Here is a 24,456-nt window from a genome sequence, read left to right on the forward strand (position 1 = left end):
TTTGGCCCTCAGCTATTCACTCACTGATAAACCAAGGTGTGGTGCTGACCTGTACCTGCAGTAAGCCTTTTATGAATTAGCCATCAGTTCTCCCCTCCGTATTCACATGTGCTTCTCTGTTTCACCTCCAACAGGGTATCTGGCAGAGCATCGCATAATAATCACTCTGTGTTCCTTCATCAAGCCATGGAATCAGATAACTCGCGGACAGCGACGTGGCCTAGTGATGATATATGCTAAACGATGTAACAGAATGACTGGATTTTTTGACGAGTTTTGACAAGACATGATAGTAAAAGATCCTGTGTTTTCAGGCACATGGCAGGGGTGGAGATAAAAAGAGGTGTCTTCTGCCAACTGAAGGGTTCTGTGCACCTGGAAAGCTGACACCATTCTATGGTGACAAAAAAGGAGGTCCACTAATAGATATATCCTTAACCTATCATTAACTTCTCTACTGAACAGAAAGAAGAGTGAGGGGCATACGAGTGAACCCAGATGGGATCTATCACTGTATATTTGTCAAGGGGGTAGGGTCAGAACAAGGGCAAGGTAGGAGCTTGATCAGAGAAAACTGATGGAACAGCCAAGTAATTAGGTCTTCACATTCTCAAAAGGGTCTATTTTGAATTGAACACAGTAGCATTCCATCCACCTGCCAGTCCTGTCATCACACATCACTGGGAGTCCAGCAACAGTAGCATATGTTCCAAATACAGAAGAACATCCACATGTTGCCCTATTTACACAAAATGGTGATCATGCGTATGAGATGACCATCCATACGTATGCGAAGTCCACCATGCATGGTTGTTATAACTGAAAAGGACCAGATGAACCAAGGCACAGAGAAAGTGTTAGTTAAATCTCTCCAGTGCAAACAGTAATACAGCCGTCCTTACACTGTTTCCGGGCTGTTGCATCGAACAGTGCATCCAACTATACATGATTCTCACAATCTTTCTGTTGCTGTGGGTGAAAGCTGCCTAAGGAGCCCTTTGCTTTAACTTGGGTGAGAAAGAAACTAGATATATTCTTAAGCAAATCAGTGAGTACCAAAGAGGAAGCCCTGGGGAGGCCGGTTTGAGCCCTGTGGATGCTAGCCGCTTATTATAGCTTAGGGCAGTGGTGGCAAACCTTTGGCACTCCAGATGTTATGGGCTACAGTTCCCATCAGCCCCTTCCAGCATGGCCAATTGGGAGGCCAATACTGAGAGGCAGTATGGCCAATACTGAGAGGCAGAGTTGGAAAAATTGATTTTGTAAGCAGCAAGAGAAACCATCCTCACCTGTTTTTATATCCCGGTTGTTATCTCACCCACAGGTTCCGCGTAGTTTGCCGAAATGCGTGGCTGTATTTCCATATACTGCCATTCCTCTCAGTCACTGTGAAAAGCCAGGATTGCATCTCCAATATGGCATGGCTACAGGCTTACACAGAACCAACACCCCTAAGCTTCCACGTCTGGAACTCAACAAGCACCCAAGCATCCGGATACCTTCATAGAGCTCTCCTGAAGCAGTGACATCTTCATCAGCTCTAACAGGGCAGGGATTCTTTCCCATGCTCATTGCCCACTGTTGCTTATTTTTGGTTGCCTACTTTTAATTAAACACCTATTCTAAAACATTTCCTGTACTACTGCTTATTATTCCTTAAATAAAAGGAGAAAAACAGGTCTTTCAAGGAGGCTCCCACACTCCTGGCATTTTGCAAACTATGTAAAGCAGAATTGTTCAGGAGAGCAATCTTTGAAAAGGAAATAGGGCTACATCATAACAGATGGGTCCAGGAAAATGCAATATATTTGCACTGATGCAATACTTCCTTCTCGTGTAACATGCCAAGTTCGATACTTATGTTCTGTTCAGATTACTATTCCATAATGGCGTAGTGGTTAAGAGCAGGTGCACTCTAATCTGGGGAACCGGGTTTGATTCCCCGCTCTGCCACTTGAACTGTGAAGGCTTATCTGGGGAACTAAGATTAGCCTGTGCACTCCAACACACACCAGCTGGTGACCTTGGGCTAGTCACAGGTTTTCAGAGCTCTCAGCCCCACCTCATAGGGTATTTGTTGTGAGGGAGGAAGGGAAAGGAGATTGAAAGCCCTTTGAGTCTCCTGCAGGAGAGAAAGGGGGGATATAAATTCAAACCTTATTCTTCTTCATGCAAAGTTATTTGCCATTTCTTATTTTACACCACACATCATCCTATTGATTCTATTGATTTGCACTGTGTCATCTGCCTTGACTCTTAGTGAGAAAGGCAGACTGTAAATGTGAAATACATATTTAATCGAATATCACCTATTAACAGGTAGGATTCATTAAGGGTAGGCTGTGAAAAACAAATGGGCTTCAGATCATAAATTTGATTAACAAAAGCAAATGAATCCAGCAACCTATGCTGAGAAAGCTTTCGACAGGGTAGAAGGAAATGTTTATAGATGCTGTATATTTTAAAAAAAAAATCTTGCGCTTTGTGGTATGTTTTCAAAGCTGGGTTTAAACTCAGTAAACCTGAGCAAAATTATTGATCAATGGGAAATACTCCAGTGAAGCATACCTCACTATAAGGAATCAGAAGTGCTGCTTGTGCTTTCTATATTTGTTGTAGCAAATGCTATAAGATTAAGATTGCACTCCATGCACACTGAGGCAACCCTGTTGGATCTACTCCACATGTGTCAAACTCACGGCCCTCCAGATGTTATGGACTACAGTTCCCATCATCCCCTGCCAGCATGGTGCTGGCAGGGGATGATGGGAACTGTAGTCCATAACGTCTGGAGGGCCGCGAGTTTGACACCTAAGATCTACTCCAATCCACCTTGATAAATCTGTAATTAAAGTTAAGGAAACAGTAAATAAAATTGGAACTGTCTTGCAATATAAAATGAACAAAGCTATAACAGAATTTATTTTTTCCACTTGGATGCTAATCAAAAACAAGAAATAAAACAAAGCCACAGAGCATCAAAATCTGAACATTAGATATTTACAGAAAACCGAGCATTTGGCTGCTATAAATTATGGTGTGTTAATAAAGCAGATACAAAAAGACATACACATTTTGAGAAACACATTTAGAAGAATCTTATTGACAAGGGTGCCTTCTAGGCCCATATTGGTGTTTTCTAGGCCCTGCTAATTACGGTGAGTGACAAGCAGACAAACAAAAACTGACAGAAAAATTATAGAGACCTTTTGTGCAGCAAGTTGTTGATCAAGAGTACGCATAAGAATTTTGGAAAAGCAAGAAAAAAGAAGGGGAGATTCTTTATTCTTATTGTTGTGTTGTGTTGTGTTGTTATTATTGTCTTTCAATGCATTTCAGCCCTCAAACAAGGTCCTTCCATCCTCGACTGGGCATAGACCACCATCAGCCATCTACAAACCAGGCCCCTGAGGCAACATCACAGCTGGTAATAGAACAGGATCAGGAGGGAATGCCTGTAATCTCCCATGTTACTGATATCTGAAAATGAACTGTCCCTGGAGTGCATCGACCGTTTCAGCCATTGTGTTGCCCAAATCAGTCTGCTAGATGTCTTGGCCATAGAACTGCCCCTATGTACTGAACAAGTACCAACTCCCAGAATTTGTTCATCACAAATCCATAGTATATCCCTTTCCTACAGAACTCTACTGTCCTATTTTACTGTCTTAAGTTCTTTCTCTGCTCGCTGAGTGTTTGTGTTGGCCCATTTAGACAGATTGTGGTAAATGTTTGCATATTTCACTGAGACACCATCTTATATAAATAAATTATAATTCCTTAATAACCCTAATAGTCTCATTTATTGCACCCTCCACGAACTTCAATCTTCTACCTGGTGGGCTCATATCAAATCAAAGATTTCCTCCCTGGATCTTTCTTGGGACCAGCTCCTTATGCTTTCTCCTAGCGAGATACAACATTGTATCAAGGTACGGCTATTCGATCAGGAACACCAACATCTAGTTAGTAAAGCAAGGAGCTTGTTCTCTCCCCTCCATTTTAACATCATGCCCAGGAAATGCAAGACAGCTGCATAGTTAAACATCTTGTCTGACCCTAAGTTGAGGTGGCTATTTACCAGAGCGAGAACCAACACATTTCCACTAACCTTTTCCCCAGAGAGATTCACGGTACCTTCACAGCAAAAGCATACCTGTGAATACTGTCAAACCTCTGAGGAGTCATTGGGGCACATTTTATTAGTCTGTCCAAAATTTAATTTAATTTAATTTAACGATTTTAGACCAAACCTAATTTAACTATTTTAGACCCAACCTGTTTTTAGGGGATCCCTTACTGGTCCATCCAAGCCTTTTTAATCTTAAATTGAACTATCTTCTGAATACAGAGAATCCCAAGCAACTGGATATAGTGGCCAAATTCTTGCTCACTATTACGAAATAATTTCCTGGGTTCCTCTTTTGCTCTGAAGTATGCACTTTTGAAACAGGAGTACCAGTTTTATCTCGTTAAACTGTATTTGGATTACTCAGTTCTGCTATGTTTTAATGCCTAATAAAGGTCTTTGAACTTTAAAAAATAAATAAATTATAGCCATCTAAAAGGAGCTAAATTGACCAAATTCCTGATAAATGGTAGGAACCAGAAAACAACAAAATTAATTGTGAATTTATTGATGGGCACTATGAAACAAAACATTCTTAAACTTGAAGAAATTGCTCAAACTCATGTGATTTTGTCTAGTCCTGCTTGACCTGGTTTTTTTTTTAATTTAAATAAAGTGTAGCTGAGAATCTTTTATAAAATTTAATCTAGTAGTCTACGTGTTATAAGTATTTTGATATGTCATTAAAGGTTATTTACTTAATGTATTGTCGAAGGCTTTCACTGCCGGAATCACTTGGGTGCTGTGTGGTTTCCGGGCTGTATGGCCGTGTTCTAGCAGCAGCTGTGGACAAGTCTACATAGGAACCACCAAACGCAGTGCACAGACACGTATCAAAGAACACGAAAGGCACTGCAGACTATTTCAGCCAGAAAAATCAGCAATAGCAGAACACATGATAAACCAACCTGGACATAGAATATTATTTGAAAAAATAGAAATTCTGGACCACTCTGAAAGCCACTACGTCAGACTAAACAGAGAAGCCATTGAAATCCATAAGCACATGGACAATTTTAACAGGAAGGAAGAAACTATGAAAATGAACAGAACTTGGCTGCCAGTGTTGAAAAATACTAGAGTCAAGACAGTGTCTAACCAGCTCCACACAAACACAGGATGACCATAGACAAAGGAAACAAAGGCCAGGATACTTCTATTCAGATGCTCCCACCAGTGACCTTGCTATCTCCATTGTTACTCCCATGCTATAGACTTCATTGTTACTCTTACTTCTATTCAGATGCTCTCAACTATTGACCTGGTTGCCTTCTTTGTTACTCACAGACAATGTTTCTTCACCCACCCTGGACACTCCAACAGATATATATACTCCACTTGCTTTCCCAACATCAGATCCTCTGAAGATGCCAGCCACAGATGCAGGCGAAACGTCAGGAGAGAATGCTGCTAGAACACGGCCATACAGCCCGGAAACCACACAGCACCCAAGTTATTTACTTACTTACAAACAATGTTTGAGTGTCTTAAGAATGAAGAAAAGACACATGAACTGAAAGGCATAAAAGCAGCATTGAGAAACCTTTCCCTGCACAACAAATATATTTCATGCTTGTATCATTTTGTTTTCACCCAAAGCATTCTAAGAATTATAGTTTGTGGAGTAAGTTGAGAATTCGCCTAAGCCAGCACAAAATTACAATTCCTAGTGTTATCTAGGAAGAGGGAACAACTATTTTCAAAACATTGGTCTTGGGTACATATTCTTTATGAGAGAGAAAAAGGGGGCAATCTAGAAAAAATAGAGATAAATAAATTGAAAAAAATAAATTAATAGTACAATGTTCTATGTTGCAGACTGAAAAAGGTTGAAGATTACTTATTTAAACCCATCAGGCATTCCAAAATTGAAATCACAATGCAGTTTTTGCCCTTTAAGATAGATTTGAGCATATTAACATATATAAATGTCAGTATCGAGAGTGAAATATATATCACTCTTGGAGACCTTGCCTTGGGTAAGTCCTCCATAATTTGAAAAAAAAAGAAATTAGAGCTAAATTGGACCTTGAATTAACCATTAAGCATGAAGATATCACATTTCAGTGAAATGGAGTCAACAACAGAGTGTCAGATTGGAGAAAGCATATCTAAACCCAATCTGGGGGAGAGGGGAGTTGTGCCAGAACCAGAGACAGCACAGGGATAGCCCAGCTGAGCCCACCCACCCACCCACCCCCCACGCTCATTGTTCTATTCTCGTTGACCAGGAACGCTGACCTGCGCCTACATTTTCACCAGCGTAATGTTGTACTGGCAAGTGAAGGTGCCAAAAGGAAAAAGAGAGCTGACTAATGCCAGCCCTGCCTCCCAAGCATTTCACTTTGGCACCAGCAGGGGCCCCTGTGCTGCACATGTGACGGTGCGCTCTACAGTGCGGCTGCACCAGTGCCCAGGCACTGTTCAGCTGTACCATGCTCATGCACTAATATAAGTACTCCGGCACCAGTGTACACACTGCTTATGCCAGCATAAGTGGTAGTTACACGGCCACTGGGGTCAGAGCAGTTTCTCCTCCCGTCTTGTGGATTGTGCTCTTACAGTACTCTGCAGGCTCTGATTGGAATAGAGGTAGGCAACTATGCAATTGGCAGGCTGTGTGAAGGCACTAAATCATCCAGGTCTCCCATAAATAGCAGGAGGTTAGACTTCTGGTCTTGGCCTAATCAGCAGAACGGTATCTTCTTCCAGTTGTCCCTGTTATGCTCCCCTTCCACCCCACATCTTAAAACACACATCCAAGCCGGGATATTTATGGATAGAATACATATGTGAGATATATTTCTGATTTATATTAATGCTAACAGATATGTGGCGTGGCGCAGGATAAGATAGGCTAACAGCATGCCTAATAAATAGCAAACAGTCAGTAGAAAATAAATCTACTCATTTGCTCCTTGATGTACGCACCTTGATGTCCACACCTTGATGTCCACACCTAATGATGCGGCTGACCTCCACTCGAGCCAGGGCCTTTACGGCTCTGGCGCCGGCCTGGTGGAACACTCTCCCTCCAGCTGTCCGGGCCCTGTGGGATCTTGGGGATTTCCGCAGGGCCTGTAAGACTGAGTTGTTCCACTGGGCCTTTGGAGAGACCGGCCGCTGAGGGTGCCCCTGCACCCTCCTCTTACTCCCCCATGGGCCCACACCATCAGGACTCATTATTTCGCATTAGAGGGTTTCTGTAAGGGCAGGCGATGTTTTAAGATATGACTGTCGCTTTTAATTATATGTATGTTTTAGCTGATGTTTCATTCGTATCGCCTCTGAGTCTCTCGGGATATGGTATACTAAAACTAATTAATTAATTAGTTAATTAGTTAATTAGTTAATTAATTAATTAATTAATTAATTAATTAGTTAATTACAACGTCGATGATGATGATGATGATGATGATGATAATAATAATAATAATAAGCCAGAGCCACAGTTGATAGAGTTGTAAATGTGAACTATCCCTTGAATTGAGATGCTGCAGCCTTCCTTCTCTTCAGCTGTTCCTAAAAACCTCCTAAGTGCTCCCATCCCTGACGTAATCTTGCTGCCTCAGCTAAATTACAATAGCCAGAGGCTTGCTCTGTGGACCACCTATTCAAAGAGTTACTAATGTAATCAAGGAAACAATTGCTACCAATCCCCTGGGTTTAGGACAATAGATAGAGATGCGAATTAGCTCAGCCTCGCAACCCAGAACAGCTGTAAGAAACGAAACCTAATGCAAAGGGTCTCTTTTCTCGTCAAACTAGTGATCCACCCTATAAAAGCCCTGCTCACCTTAAGCTCATTGCTCATTTCTTACCTGAACCTCCCTTGGTCAAGTTGGTGTGAGACACGATATCGTCCTTCTACAGGATCTCTGTGCTGGCATAGAGTCCCTGCCTCCTACTTCGTCTGCTGCATTGGAACCATTAGGTAACGTATCACCCTGCTGCCTTCCAATTCCCTTTCTATCATCCAAACCTATTTTTCTCACCTTTTTATATCTCTAGGAACTTGTGTGTATGTGCCTCCATATCTTCCTGTATGTGTGCTTGAAACCAAATTTATATAAACATTTTAAACTTAATTTAGACTCCTTGTGTTACTCTGCGGTACGCTCCTTGCCAATTTCCCCGTATACATAGATCCCCGCCTAGCCTCCTCTCGCATTGCCAAGCTAAGTTGTTTCTTCCCCAAAAGCTCTGCCAAGCTAAGTTGCTCTCCCCAAAACTCTGCCAAGCTGAGTTACTTCCCCATTGCTACTTTGAGAAAGATATGTATACTGTTACCCTGATAACATCCCTCAAGTTCCAGGTCTCACCCATGTCCTCAGTTCCACCAATGGTGAACATGAGCCCAACTCTCATCCCAAGTCCAGGTCCGGTACAACCAGTCACCATCCTACCCTCACCCCAACAGTCCAGAAGATGAAAAAGATGCCTGTGAGAACGCCAGCAGCATGCAATATATGAGTCATCACATTCAGCCCAGTACTGGAGTTAAGTACATGTGCTAACTCACAGACACATAAACCTCCACTAGCTCCATTTGGAGATAATAATCAGCATTATAATATAAACCTTTTCAATCATCCAGTCGCCACAAAACAAAATCAGAGTGCCAAAGCCCAGCGTGATCCACCAAGAGGAAAGGAAGTCTGTTTGACTCTAGGCCGACTTACCATCTCCTTGTGATTGGGATAGTAGGTCTGATCAATGAGTGGGAAGTCTTCTGGTCCAAGCTTGCGGTGCAGACGAACCATCTGGGCAAACTGGTGAAAGGAAGTGTGGTGAGAGGAAGTGAAAATGGACATTTAGAGGTTCAAACACCAGGTTCTCCAGATAGCTCATAACTACACCCCATGAGCTCCTACCACCTCTGGCCACATGCTGGCAGGGGCTGATGGGAATTGTAGTTCATGAACATCTGGAGGGCCATAGTTTGAAGACCCCTGTTCTAGAGTCTTATTTTCTCTGGATTTTTTTCCAACTATACCTTCCCATACAGTTTTTTTTCCCTTATCTCCTCTGCCTACTTATTTCCCTTTCTTAGCGCTGCTTTTAAAGACAATTCAGAACTGGAAGCTCCAACTAGTATAGAATACTGTGGATCAACTACTGTCCAAACCAGGCATGAAATTCCTAGAGGATATCATATGGATTTTGAACAAGTGCATCAGTATGCTGATGACACCTAATTCTACAACTTCTTGTCATCCTATCTAAATCAGCATATGGAAAGAATTATTTAGAATCAGTAATGGGCTATATGGGGGGTCATCAAACTGAAATTTAACAGATAAAATCAAGGTGTTGTTAGTCAGGACTAATTAGTTGTAACCATGGAACTGGAATTTGGTCTGCTGGGCGGGGGGGTGGGGGGGGTTATGGCTTCATTAGACCAGACAAACAGAAGAGCAACTAATTATCTTATATGGCACAAATTATCTTTAATCCTTTTCGTTAGTTACACCAGATATGTTATTTCTGGAAAACATAACCTGGCCTCAGCTAGATAGACCCAAAGAACCTCTAGCTTAGATATCTACAACGTATGCATATATTTAGAGTGATTTTGGAAACTTCTTCAGTGACAAAATGCAGGAAACTTCTTCAGTGACAAAATGCAAGAGTTAGAGCTGTTTGTTGGGTTGGGGAGATGCATATTTACTATTCCTTGCTACTTAACCAACCTCACCAGACAATTGTTTGTTTCCAGGTGCAATTCAGCAGTTTTGATATAAAGCCCAGAGATTGAACTGTAGTAATATGTAATGGTATTAAAGCTAATTTTATAATAATGTCCCACACTTAGAAAGATATTTAGCCCTGCCACAGAAACTACTGGAAAGATGTTGAGTGTCTATTTCACCTGGAATTGCACACTGTACTCTGCCTTAACTAATTAATCCCTGGAAAGGAGGATTTACAGGGAAATTAATCCCTGTAAATAATGAACAAAGAAACCCACCCTTCTAAAAAATCCGCAACTGCTATGGCTGAACAAAACAAAATTAGCAAACAAATTTAAACCCTACTGTTTGTGGTATTTTGTTTGTTCACCCACCGCCATGTTGAATAGTCTCCTGTGCCCCCACCCAAAGCTTACAATTGCATGAGTGTGAATCTCCTCAAAACTCCATGTATGCCACTCACCACCCATGGCTTGTCACAAAAGTTGTACACTGAGTGCAGAGAGTTGACACTGGGCACGCCTGCATACTGCAGCCCAATCACAATGCCCCGATGGTCTCCACCACGTGCCATGCTGTAGGCGTGCTGGCGGATCAGCACAAAGTCAGGTTTCAGGCTCCTAGGACAGGGGAATAACAAAACAACAAGAAGGAATGCCCATTAAAGACTCATCTTTTTGCATTCGTCCACAAATTCTCTTGCCTGGCATTCTTATGATTCTATTCCAGGAATGCTGTTGGGCAACAAACCGTATGAGCAGCATCCTATGCCAGAACAGGGTATGGGATGACTCACAGGAGGTGGTGATGGCCACTAACCTGGATAGCTTTAAAAAGGGCTCAGACAGATTTATGGAGAAGTCGATCTATGGCTACCAATCTTGATCCTCCTTGATCTCAGATTGCAAATGCCTTAGCACATAGGTGTCAGATTCACCGGCCCTCCAGCTGTTATGGACTACAGTTCCCATAATCCCCTGCCAGCATCATGCTGGCAGGGGATTATGGGAACTGTAGTCCATAACATCTGGAGGGCCACGAATTTGACACCTGTGCCTTAGCAGACCAGGTGCTCAGGAGCAGCAGCAGCGGAAGGCCATTGCTTTCACATCCTGCACATGAGCTCCCAAAGGCACCTGGTGGGCCACTGCGAGTAGCAGAGTGCTGGACTAGATGGACTCTGGTCTGATCCAGCAGGCTAGTTCTTATGTTCTTATGTTCTTATAGTATCACAGAGGCCCTTTCTGCACTGAACATGTACAGCGGGTTGCAGTCGGGATAAAGTACCCACTCTCCTGTTGTCGTATTTCCATGCCTTGGTGCAGGCAGAGATCGGAGGCCACAGAAACAATGCGAGTTGCCGGCATGGCATGCACAACTGAAATACCACCCCTGTCTCATGATAAGACTTTTTGTGCCCACGTGGCTAAGCAGATGGCAGGGACAGAGTGAGGGGGAAGTGCGCCCGGTGCGCGTGCGTGCCCTGCGCCCCATCCGCCCCCGGAATGCCCCATCCCACCCCCAGAACGCCTCCGGAATGCCCTGCCATGCCCCTGCCACACTCTCGGGAAGGCCTCCGCAGGGGTGCTCACCCGGTGCGTCGCCCCCCACCTCACCCCCTCGGCGCTACACCACTGGCAGATGGAAGCTGGGACATTTTTTTAAAAGGAAAGCGCAGCCAAATAAAGCGTCTCCCTGCCTGGTCATTCGCTGGTAAGCGGCTGCAGCCCGGGATTTGTAAAAAGACCCATGGATAGTGCAATTCTCAGATAACCCGGTTTGGGAAGTAACACAGGGCAGACTCACTGTAGAGGCAGAATCCATGCAAAGTCCCCCTCCCCCCAAAAATGGGTTTTTACCAACCCGCATTTATTGGCCTGTGCGGAAGGGGCCAGAGACCAGAAGGGTCTAGGATGGATTTCTAGGAGGCAGTGATTTTGCATCCAACCTAGAAGTGTTCTCTCAGTGACAGACTAATTGATGCCCACAAGCAAGCTATGCATCAATTCACTTAGCTTTCATACATTATGCAAATAAACTGCATAGTTTATTGATGCAGAAACGGATTCTCAGCTATTTTTGTTCTTATTTAGCATAGAACAGCCAGGAAGGATATCCTTCAGGGAAGAGAGACCATTTCCCAATGATGCTTTGGCAGGCCTCCGATTCAAAATCTAAGAACTAAACTACCCATTTTGTATGGGATGCATGAACAGGTGGAGTATTTACTTCTAGATCTCTTCTGACTTATTTCTTCTCTTTTTTGAGATATGGCTGAAGAATGGTTTCCAATTTGCCCCAGGACCCCTTCCGCACATGCAGAATAATGCACTTTCAGTCCACTTTCAATGCACTTTGCCTCTGGATTTTACTCTGTGAAACAGCAAAATCCACTTGCAAACAATTGTGAAAGTGGATTGAAAGTACATTACTCTGCATGTCTGGAAGGGGTCTATCAGATGTAATAAGGTGGGGATTTTTTAGCTCCTTCTCATCACACCATTTTTCCTGCTCAAAATTCCTGCCACCCGGCTCTAGCCCAGCTTTGAACAATCTTAAGAACATAAGAACATAAGAAAGAGCCTGCTGGATCAGACCAGAGTCCATCTAGTCCAGCTCTCTGCTACTCGCAGTGGCCCACCAGGTGCCTTTGGGAGCTCACATGCAGGATGTGAAAGCAATGGCCTTCTTCTGCTGCTGCTGCTGCTGCTCCTGAGCACCTGGACTGTTAAGGCATTTGCAATCTCAGATCAAAGAGGATCAAGATTGGTAGCCATAGATCGACTTCTCCTCCATAAATCTGTCCAAGCCCCTTTTAAAGCTATCCAGGTTAGTGGCCATCACCACCTCCTGTGGCAGCATGTTCCAAACACCAATCACACGTTGCGTGAAGAAGTGTTTCCTTTTATTAGTCCTAATTCTTCCCCCCAGCATTTTCAATGTATGCCCCCTGGTTCTAGTATTGCAAGAAAGAGAGAAAACATTTCTCTCTGTCCACATTGTCTACCCCATGCATAATTGCATAGACTTCAATCATATCCCCCCTCAGACGTCTCCTCTCCAAACTAAAGAGTCCCAAACGCTGCAGCCTCTCTTCATAAGGAAGGTGCTCTATCTTCAGTCTATGTATTCTCTCCAGCCTTTCCCACAGAACAGCAGCCAACACAGGCAGAACAATTAATATCAGGAAGTCAGCACAGAAGTAAATATTAAACTCCCTCTCCCTGCAGCCATAGCTGTGAGCAAGCTGACAGCCCTCCATATATTTCAGGTATCTATTTCATGCAGTTTGGCCCACATTCAAGGCAGTGAAGGCTAAGGAATCTTGTCAGAGCTTTGAAGACAGATAATCCCTGACGTGCCATCAAGAAGTTAAAAGGTCAGGAAACATTCCTGATTACAATAATAAGTGAAAATTGCTGCAAGATTTTTCCATCACTTACCTGACCGCCTTGACCCCATTGCGTATAACCTCCATGTCAACAGAGAAGTTGCCATTAGCATGAGCCACCAAATTGAGGTCAGAGAACTCTGCCTGGAAGACACAGAAAGGACAGATTCATTTGAGCTGAGCATTTATATTTCACAAGTCTATGGTGAAGGAAAGATAAGCTGACTGGGAGGCATAACACAAGTGCATAAACACCTGCCTTCACTGTGCCATATGTTGCTTGATGCTCCTAAGAGTGATTTGAAGAGGCTTTGGGGCACAGGCCCAAAAGGGCCACAGACCAGGGGGGGGCTAGGATGGATTTCTAGGAGGCAGTTTCTACAAGGCCAGAGGCAGCAGCTTCCCACTGGCTTAAATGAAGCTGGTGGAGCGTCGGGACCATTCACACGGTCTCATGTGGGCAGTCGAGACGACAACGCTGCCCACAGAGGCAGCTCCGTATGGAGCCACCCAGGGTGTGAAGGTTCTTTGGAAGTTTAGCAGGGATTTCTCAATGAGAAGATTTATTTTATTTTCATTTTATTTATTAAATAAAAATAGAATCCTTAATAGCAGATCAGCTTCCCTAAAAGACATAAGAACATAAGAACACAAGAACAAGCCAGCTGGATCAGACCAGAGTCCATCTAGTCCAGCTCTCTGCTACTCGCAGTGGCCCACCAGGTGCCTTTGGGGAGTCCTGCTACATGCAGGGATGTGAAAGCTAAATGGCCTTCATGGGCGGCTGTTGCTCCCGAGCACCTGGACTGTTAAGGCATTTGCAATCTCAGATCAAAGAGGATCAAGATTGGTAGCCATAAATCGACTTCTCCTCCATAAATCTGTCCAAGCCCCTTTTAAAGTTATCCAGGTTAGTGGCCATCACCACCTCCTGTGGTAGCATATTCCAAACACCAATCACACGTTGCCTGAAGAAGTGTTTCCTTTTATTAGTCCTAATTCTTCCCCCCAGCATTTTCAATGTATGCCCCCTGGTTCTAGTATTGTGAGAAAGAGAGAAAAAATTACCCTGGCTCAACATTTTCTACCCCATGCATAATTTTATAGACTTCAATCATATCCCCCCTCAAACTTCTCCTCTCCAAACTAAAGAGTCCCAAACGCTGCAGCCTCTCCTCATAAGGAAGATGCTCCAGTCCTTCAATCATCCTCGTTGCCCTTCTCTGCACTTTTTCTATCTCTTCAATATCCTTTTTTTGAGATGTGGGCAACCAGAACTGAACACAGTAACTCTAAGTAGCGTAATGTCGCATCTTCACAGCTTTATATAAGGGCATGACAATCTTTGCAGTTTTATTATCAATTCCTTTCCTAATTATCCCCAGCATAGAGTTTGCCTTTTTCACAGCTGCCATGCATTGAGTTGACATTCCCATGGAACTATCAAACAGACAGCTTTCCCATCCCCCCCAACCTTTCTCTGCAACATGCCAGCACAGGTTGTTGGATAATTTTAGGATACATTGTGTCTGTACCAGACAACAGCAAGGCCCAAGAGCTCTAGCCAGTGCCCCCAAACAAAGCACACCAATGCGCTCTTCGGCATGCCAGAGGGAAAGCACACAGCAAGAGATAGAAAATTTAGCCGTTAGTAGTGTGGATCATATTTAATGAATATATTAAGGCCGTAGCTTCTGTAACCTTTGCATGCTAAGGAATCCATAAGTGCTAAGTGAGGCAGTCACGCCTGCAGACATGTGTAGTAGAAGATTATAAAACTTGCAAGAAAAACTGGACATGTCCACTATAACTGGAATGTGTGTGAACGAATGAATTTAGGGTACCACAATACGTACCGTATAGACTTATGTATAAGCCGACCTGTGTATAAGCCGAGGCACCTAATTTTACCACCAAAACCTGAGGAAATTTATTGACTCGCGTATAAGCCGAGGGTGGGGAATGCAGCAGCTACTGGTAAATTTCAAAAATAAAAATAGCTACCAATAAAATAAAATAGATACAGTGGTACCTCGGTTGGGGTTTGAGGAAGCCCAGCCAGCCGGGAGGCAGAGGGAGCTCCTTATTTGGGCAGTGACTCCCCCTGATGTCACTGCTCAACAAAGAGCCCTCTGCTCTCCCGCTGGCTGGGCTTCTAAACCTCATCGGGAGGCAGAGGGAGTTTTATTTCCAAAGTGCACTCCCCGATGTCACTGTCTAAATAAAGAAGCCCCTCTGCCTTCCGCTGGCTGGGCTTCTAAACCCCAGCCGAAGTAGGTGGAGTTTCAATTGGGCAGTGACTCCCCTGATGTCACTGCTCAACAGTTCTCTGCTCTTTCCCGCTGGCTGCTTCCTAAACCCCCCAGCCGGGAGGTAGGAGCTACCAATCCATTTGAGGCAATTTTTGGAGTGCCTCGAATGGATTAATTGGACTGATTCCTAAGGGAAATGGTGCCTCGGGGGTTCCCCTTTCACCCTCCAAGGAGGGCAGCAACAAGTGGATTGTGCAGCTGCATGGAGGTTGTCCCAGGCCACGCCCCCAACCTCAGGAGAGGCCTGAAGAGCCCGCCGGCTGCGGGGGTTTCCCCTTCACCCTCTGGGGAGGGCAGCAACAAGCGGCTTGTGATTGCTGGTAAGTGGTGACTCACGTATAAGCCGAGGGGGCAATTTTCAGCCTTAAAACAGGGCTGAAAAACTCGGCTTATACGCGAGTATATACGGTAACCTTATTTGGAATAGCCTGATTCTTATTTGTTTCAGCGTATGAAAGACTTGCTTTTGGCAGAGTTCCACAGAGATATGCCTAGTGAACACGAGCCCCGTTTCACTCACCAGCAAACAATACAATTTTATTTCTGGAACTTTTGATGGTCCATAATCTAGCTTTTTGCTGAACAGTAAGATCAGCCTCAGGTCAAAATTTCTTCCATCATGGCAGACTAACAACAAAAATTACTTCATTGATGTTGTTTCTGCAGGCTGAAATTGTATTTCTAAGGTTCAGAAGTTGGAACGCATTTCACTTTCTTTACAGGAAGAAGACACAAGAACACAAGAACATATGAACAAGCCAGCTGGATCAGACCAGAGTCCATCTAGTCCAGCTCTCTGCTACAGGTGCCTTTGGGAGCTCACATGCAGGATGTGAAAGCAATGGCCTTCTGCAGCTGTTGCTCCCGAGCACCTGGACTGTTAAGGCATTTGCAATCTCAGATCAAAGAGGATCAAGATTGGTAGCCATATAAATCGACTTCTCCTCCATAAATCTGTCCAAGCCCCTTTTAAAGCTATCCAGGTTAGTGGCCATCACCACCTCCTGTGACAGCATATTCCAAACACCAATCACACGTTACATGAAGAAGTGTTTCCTTTTATTAGTCCTAATTTTTCCCCCCCAGCATTTTCAATGAATGCCCCCTGGAAAGAAAGAAAGAAAGAAAGAAAGAAAGAAAGAAAGAAAGAAAGAAAGAAAGAAAGAAAGAAAGAAAGAAAGAAAGAAAGAAAGAAAGAAAGAAAGAAAGAAAGAAAGAAAGAAAGAAAGAAAGAAAGAAAGAAAGAAAGAAAGAAAGAAAGAAAGAAAGAAAGAAAGAAAGAAGAAAGAAAAGAAAGAAAGAAAAAAAAGAAAGAAAGAAAGAAAGAAAGAAAGAAAGAAAGAAAAGAAAGAAAGAAAGAAAGAAAGAAAGAAAGAAAGAAAGAAAGAAAGAAAGAAAGAAAGAAAGAAAGAAAGAAAGAAAGAAAGAAAGAAAGAAAGAACTGGAATGGAAACCATGGGAAGATTACTTCAAATTATACTATCAGGCAGATAAGTGTAGATAGAATAAATATGTAGCAGATAAGTAGTATAAATATATAGAATAAACATGTAATAAATAAGTAGGTAGGTAGAATAAGTTAGACAAGTATTGAAATGTTTAAACATCGAGTGTCTGATTGAAATAACTATATGCAAAATGTAATATGAAAGAGTCACTGTGTGCAGATTTATAATAGAATCCTTCCACATATTTGATCATTTTGATTTGTAAAAATCAGGAGAGAAGTCTTCTGAATAGGAAGTTTATGTACGAAACTCCCAATAAAGGGAGACAACATAATTTTAACTATATGAAACGGAATGTATGAAGTTAAACTACGAATGTACAAATTGTATTTCTATTAATTTTCAATAAAAGCTATTTAAAAAAAATAAGATTCAGAAGCATTTTGTTGGAGCATGTTCATCAAATCTTGGCTAAAGACTCAGGAAACTGAGCCCAAGATGAGGATGTATTATGCAATTCAGGGTCTTTCAGGAGCTGAAAGGAGTTCAAACTGTAGCAAACAGAATACCTTGCTCTATCTGTCAATTCCTCTTCCCCCCAAAAGCAGCAAGACTGCCTTCTAATATTTCTATAACCATACCAACAAAGTGGCTTTATGCAGTCTGCCAATGGTGTACACCCTGATTACTTTCAGAGTGTAAAGAGGCCTCAGAGAAATAGGGATGTATAAACACATCTGGGAGATCGTGCATGCTGCATCCTAGGAAATGTACCCCTCAAGGGACATCTGTCCTGTTTTGTATGCCAATAAAGGCTTGTGTTGTAAGTCAAACATCCTGAGAACTACATTCCCCAGAGTGCAGCAGGCTTAGCATGTCAGCAATGCCCAAGGAGAAAGGGAAGGAAGAGAGATTATCTTCCTACCCTCCTGGTCATTGGCTGGCTGGCCTGCTGGTTGCTAGCCTGCCAGGCCTGTCATCAGCCCCTACCCCAGCTCTGGAGCTGCAGAATCCAGCCCGCAAGTGAGGTGGCGTGGGGAAACTGCATTCTTCATTATTTTTTTGTTTTCACGTCCCATCCAATGGAACAAAGTGACAACGAAGTACTCAGAGTCCTAGATAAATTACTAGATGGGATCTAAGTCCCTGAAGTTCCCTGTTCAAGCCTCATAATCATACACCAAGACATAAACTTACCTGTTCCACTTTGATGTCCATCTCCCCATGAAGTTTCTTCCCTTTGAAATATTTCGCCCTATGGACAGAAACAATTAGAAACTTTTAATACATAGACAATCAGAAGGAAGTATTATTTTGAAGGTAACTGTGAAGATGTTGTTCTGGTTACAGTATCAGGCAATTTCACACTAGCCTGACAAGGACCTTTGATCTCCGAATAGGAAGCCAAAAGCCTTTGAATAGATTACACAAAGGAAGCTAGTAGCTGAATGGTTGTGGATCAAAGAGTTAATTCACAGGAGGGGCAGGAAACAGAGTGTACCTGAGAACCAAGGGGAGAAAACAAAGGATATTCTGATCCAGGCCGGGCAGGAGAAAGCAACTCCTGCTCCCAGGTCTGAAACAAAACCTGCTTGGAGCGATGCTATGCTGAGAAATCTATATATTAGAATAATTCTTTTCTGTTTTTCAATAAAATCTTTGGAAACTCAGCAGTTTTGAGTATCTGGAAAAAAGAACCCAGGATTTTTAAGACAATAATGTTGCCTACTTAAGCCAATACTAACTTCCCCATGCCCATCTATATAGCATGCCTCATCCCTAATGCCCCATCCCTTGTGCCAACAGAACTGAACTTGTTCACCAACAGTATTGTGCCCTGTGCTGCCAACTGATATCACACTGTATTGGCTCCCAGTCTTCCACCTATGTCAGCGATAGCGAACCTTTTCGAGACCGAGTGCCCAAATTGCAACCCCAAACCCACTTATTTATCGCAAAGTGCCAACATGGCAATTTAACCTGAATAATGAGGTTTTAGTTTAGAAAAACCGGTTGGCTCCGAGGCATGCGTTACTCAGGAGTAAGCTTGGTGATGGTCGGTGGCTTTGCTTTGAAGCAGCCGTGTAACTCTTCCAACGGGTGAATCACGACCCTAGGAGGGTTTACTCAGAAGCGAGCCCCATTGCCAGCAACCAAGCCTACTCCCAGGTAAAGGATCGTGCTTTAGTTCTTCGCATGAAAATCAGTGGGGTTTAACAGCGCTTAACAGGGTTACCTACACTGCTTCCCCAAAACTAGGTCTTAGGTTTAATGCTAATAATTGAGCCCAGTGGCCCAGGCCAGCCTATATGTGTGTTGGGTGGGTGGGGGGGACTCTGTTTCCGTGTGCACACAGAGAGGGCTCTGAGTACCACCTCTGGCACCCGTGCCATAGGTTCGCCACCACTGACCTATGTTAACACCCCAGATTCCACTGCCTTGGCAGAATTAAGGGGAGCGAGACAAAATAAGATCTGGGCGGCCCAGACTAGCCCGATCTTTTCAGATCTCAGAAGCTAAGCAGGGCCTGCTCTGGTTAGTATTTGGACCAGTACTCACTGGATCTAGGGGAATGAGGGGGGAAGTTGCTCCAGGTGTAGGAAGAGATGTAGGACTGACAGAGAGGGGGAAGCACAGCATGGCACGGCAGCAGCCACAGAGACGAGGCTGTGGCTCCCCACCCAGGAATTACATGTACCACCCGCCCTGAGCACGTGATGTTGTGTGACAGCCTCCCTCAGTCCACACGACTTGCAACACGAAGAGTGGGCGAGGCTGCATGTGCTCTTCGTGGCCTAATCACTGCAGCAGTCTGGCAGCCGATAGTCTCACACCCTCCAGCCATACAAACATATGGTAGATGATAAGGAATTCATAATAAGAACATTGAAACAAAAATGGAAGAAGGAAGGTTTTCTAGACATTGGTAATACTGAAAAATTAATAGACAGTTGGAAAAATATAAAGATTGAGAAATATATGGAGTTAGAAAGAAAAGTGATATTAAAATGGTATAGAACACCAAAACAACTAGCATACATGATAAAAGGACTTAGTTCTAAATGCTGACACTGCGGAGACCAAGAGGCATATTATAGCCATATGTGGATAGAATGTGCAGAAGTGAAAAAGTTTTGGACAACTGTATTAATATATATCGAGAAACTGGTGTATATAAATATTGATTTAAATAATGACTTAGTGTTCATGGGTGAAATGGAAGACAGAAGGGTGGATAAGCAATATAGTTATATATGTAAACTAATTATTAAAGCAGCCCATGCAACAATAGCTTTGGGCTGGAAAGAAAAGAAAAATGGACATTTCAGAGATGGTTAGAATATATCTGGGAACAAGTGACCCTTGATATTCTCGATATACTAACCAAAAATAAGATGTGGCAGGATAAACAGAATGAAATTTTGAAGATATGGATAATATATGTGGACTGGATGAAAGAAGCTCGAGTCAACGAAGAAATATGGGAGAAGAGGCTACAGAGAATGAACTTACTGCTGTTTGTGTGACAAAACTATGAAGAAGAAGTAATGGGGGGAGGGAGAAAAGGGGGGAAAGTATTGCTTGAAAAAGTATGAAGAAGAAAATTACTATAAACTGTAAAATTCAAATGATACAATAAAAAAATTATTTTTTAAAAAAAACCCAGCCAGGCCCTGACAATTCGAACCAGCCTCGTGCCAGCCCTGCAGCCTCTTGGGCATAGGATGGAGCACTGGCCTGCCCTCACAGCACCAAGTTCTGCCATACTTTTCTCTGGGCCTTTGAGCAACAAAAGAGTTTACACCCTGTCACGATCCCAGGAAGTCAATGATCCCATTGGACAGACAAGGAATTAGAGCCATTCTACAGGTTCCGCCTGGTGTACCGAATACCTTTGTAAGGTTAGAGACGGGTCAAATGAAAGTTGCTGACAGAATTTTCTTACTATCAGTTTATCAATGGCTTAATGTTTATACAAACCCTAAAGGACTTTGGCCCCTAATAGCCCAAGACTCTTTCCAAGCTAGATGGATGTGTGAAGTTAGGGAAGGCCTGCACAAGAGAGGCATATCACCTAGTGCTCTCTTGACACAAGACTTGTCCTCAGCTAAGACTACAGTCAAGCTGAGAGTTCAAGATATGGCTCGTCAACAAGATATAACAGCATTCCCCAAATTTAGTCTCAAACCATCCATTAAATACACTTTGGGCCCTTCCCCCTATCTATATAACTTGGACAGCCAGTCACTTAGGAGGGCTTTCACACTCACCAGATGTGATGCTCTTTCCCTCAAGCAGTAGCTTGAGGGCAGATATAAAGGAAAAATTCCATATAATCCTATTACAGGCTTTGTCCATGTGATATGGGGAAATAGGAGACCCTGACTGGCATATTTCTTTACGATGCCCCACTCACAAAGAAAATGAGGAGGCCAAAGGAAACTGTTTGACTCTCTTCCAACATCAATTTTTTCTTTGGCCCTGAGGATTGTGTGCCATGGAAGAGACTATTAGAAGATGCCAATCCGTAATATGTAACCAGAGAGGTGGCAAAATTCAGTGCTTATGTGGTTAAAAGGCGTGGACAAGTAGGGCAATAAAAATAGGAACTTTGGATTAATGATTTTATCTTTTATTCAAATTTTATTCCAGTTTTTAACTTGAACTTATATTATGGTTTGGACAAACAGTCTTTGGAAACTGGTTACCTCAATTTTATTTTGTATCTGGTCTGGAAATGTACTATTTGGATTTTATGTTTTATATCTGATATTTTCTGGTCTTTGACCGAAATAAAATATATTGATTGACAAGGAATTGTCTGAAGCAGGGAGTTTTTCTTTTTTCTTTGTCTTACTGGGGGTTCTTTATTCTTGTTCTTTTTTTTCCTGTCAGGTTTCGTTTTCAGTTATTTGGTTGTGATGACTATAAACTTGATGGGGAATTTTTTTTTTTTTAAAAAAAGGAGAAATCTAGGGCCACAATAAAAGGCTACCAATATTTGTTCCAACATCAGCTTTGGTAAGTCAGAGCTCACAGCCAAATGTATACTTTGAGGCAATTTTATTCAATAATAAAATCTCCTATTACATTGGGTCTCTTTTTTGAAGAGTTTTCCACCAGGATTATTATGGTATACACAGGGTATCCATCCCAGTTACCCCTTCTTGCTCTGATCTCCAGCTAATTTCCCCATCTTAAATGTGGAGACAGCTTGTTTAGGGTAACAATAGGGGATCGTGCGCCAATATATGCATGGCACATTCTGACTCTGGAGCAATCAGGTGAAAATTACACTTTCCCAACACACAATGGGCACTCAGAAGCTATTAGTTAAATGCAGTTTCTGAATGCACAAGTCTCTCTCTCTCTCTCTCTCTCTCTCTCTCTCTCTCCCTCTCTCTCTTAAATACACGCACACCAGAGCCAGATACAATGTCTACTCTCCAGCCCTGACACAAGGCCATTATAGGAATGCTCCCTTGTTGGCAGTGGCGTATTTGCCTAGGGACAGGGGGTACCCTATGTCCACGGGCGCCCCCATTTGGTCACATGGGGGCGTGCCAACATTTCAGGGTCGTTTGTGTGTTTTTAAATTTTTAAGTGTTTTTTACTTTTCAGCCTGCAGGGGGCGCGTTTTTATGTTTAGCGGCACCAAAATTTCAGGGTACCATCCAGAGACTGTCCTGATGATACCACCCAAGTTTGGTGATGTTTTCCTTAGGGGAAGCAAAGTTATGGACCCCCAAAGGGTAAAGAGATTTGCATCCCCATTGTTTCTGCTAATGGGAGCTAACAGGAGATGGGAGTTGGCTGCCCATTGCTGAGAGGACCATAAGCGCTTGGTCCCCTGGAGAACCTAACTCTTCACTCAAACTTGGGTTCGGCATCATAGAGAATGCAGATTACCAAATGATACCCTGAAATTTTGGTGTCACTATCTTTAAAATATACCCTTTACGGGCATCCCAAGAAATTTGCCCAAGATTCTTTGTTTTGCAGTGACTTTGCTCCATTGTAACCAGTGGGAGTGTGTAGGCAGGCTGCACATTTTTGAAGATAAGGGCACCAGACTTTCAAGGTGGCTCAGGAGGCCCTCCTTGTAATAGCATCCAGGTTTGGAGACCTTTGCTTCTGGGGGTTCAATTTTATGGGCCCCCAAAAAAGCTTATTTTGTTTCCACGACCCTGCACATGAAAGCCTGCAGGCTCAGTTTTCTCAGAACTCTCTCAACTCCCCCCCCCCCACTCCAGAAGCAAAGGGATCAGAGTACCTTCCTTATGAGGAGAGGCTGCAGCGCTTGGGACTCTTTAGTTTGGAGAGGAGACTTCAGAGGGGGGATATGATTGAAGTCTATAAAATTATGCATGGGGTAGAAAATGTCGACAGAGAGAAATTTTTCTCTCTCTTGCTTTCCATACCACCCAGGAACCAGGGACATTCATTTTATTTTAAAATCTCTTTGGAGAGAATTAGGACTAATAAAAGGAAACACTTCTTCATGCAACGTGTGATTGGTGTTTGGAATATGCTGCCACAGGAGGTGGTGATGGCCACTAACCTGGATAGCTTTAAAAAGGGCTTGGACAGATTTATGGAGGAGAAGTCGATTTATGGCTACCAATCTTGATCCTCCTTGATCTGAGATTGCAAATGCCTTAACAGACCAGGTGCTCAGGAGCAGCAGCAGCTGCAGGCCATTGCTTTCACATCCTGCATGTGAGCTCCCAAAGGCACCTGGTGGGCCACTGCGAGTAGCAGAGTGCTGGACTAGATGGACTCTGGTCTGATCCAGCAGGCTAGTTCTTATGTTCTTTAAAAAGTTGAGTGTCAGTTTATTTGACAGTAATGGTACACAGACATGGGAACTGGGAGATTGTTTTGGGGAAAGGTAGAAGTGGAGTTGTAGGGTAACCCTCCACTCAGACTACAAAATAGAAGCAGGATACATATTTTAGACAGAGAAGAATAATTCTAAACCAGTTAGAAAGGGAGGGGATTGTGCTCTGAGGAGAATTCCCTGGCCTGTTGCATTAAGGTTACCTCAGGAGTGAGATTGTAAATTAGGTTTCGAGAAGATAGGCTCAGGGTATTGACGTAAGGGTAGCCACCTTCAAGGACCCAATAGTTTTGTGAAGCATTAAGCAGGAACAACTAATGAAATTATAGTACGAACAAACAGAAATCTTCTCTCATCTAAGAACTAAAAAAACTGAGAAGCAAAAGCTTAATGGCTCTCTCTAAAGCCTGTGGAAAAAAACTGAGACTCATTTAGAGCGGACTACATTAATAAGTTTACAAGCTTTTGGGGGGGGGGGAAATCTCCTAATGACGTTCTTGTTATCTAATAAAGATTTTTATTTGTTGGAATTGTGCTATTCTCAAATGCCATTATAATGGTAGGGGGTTGTTTTCTAATAAAGAGACACCCTACATCTTTCACATAGGCCCTTTCCGCACGGGCCAAATACAGCTCCCTGGG

At 43.1% G+C, this 24,456-nt stretch overlaps 1 protein-coding gene across 4 annotated transcripts in view; it reads right to left on the minus strand.

Annotated features, from left to right (window-relative positions):
• SYN1 (synapsin I) overlaps nucleotides 1–24,456 on the minus strand; it is a 203,880-nt gene that overhangs the window by 123,334 nt on the left and 56,090 nt on the right. For all 4 annotated transcript variants that reach the window (XM_048490232.1, XM_048490230.1, XM_048490233.1 and 1 more), the window contains exons 2-5: nucleotides 18,171–18,228; nucleotides 13,266–13,357; nucleotides 10,286–10,442; nucleotides 8,812–8,901 (exon numbers count right to left, since the gene is read on the minus strand). In XM_048490232.1, coding sequence (XP_048346189.1) covers nucleotides 8,812–8,901; nucleotides 10,286–10,442; nucleotides 13,266–13,357; nucleotides 18,171–18,228 — 397 coding nt within the window. The remainder of the gene's footprint in view (nucleotides 1–8,811; nucleotides 8,902–10,285; nucleotides 10,443–13,265; nucleotides 13,358–18,170; nucleotides 18,229–24,456) is intronic.

Source organism: Sphaerodactylus townsendi, linkage group LG03 (assembly GCF_021028975.2).
Source record: "Sphaerodactylus townsendi isolate TG3544 linkage group LG03, MPM_Stown_v2.3, whole genome shotgun sequence".
Classification (NCBI taxonomy): Eukaryota; Metazoa; Chordata; class Lepidosauria; order Squamata; family Sphaerodactylidae; genus Sphaerodactylus; species Sphaerodactylus townsendi.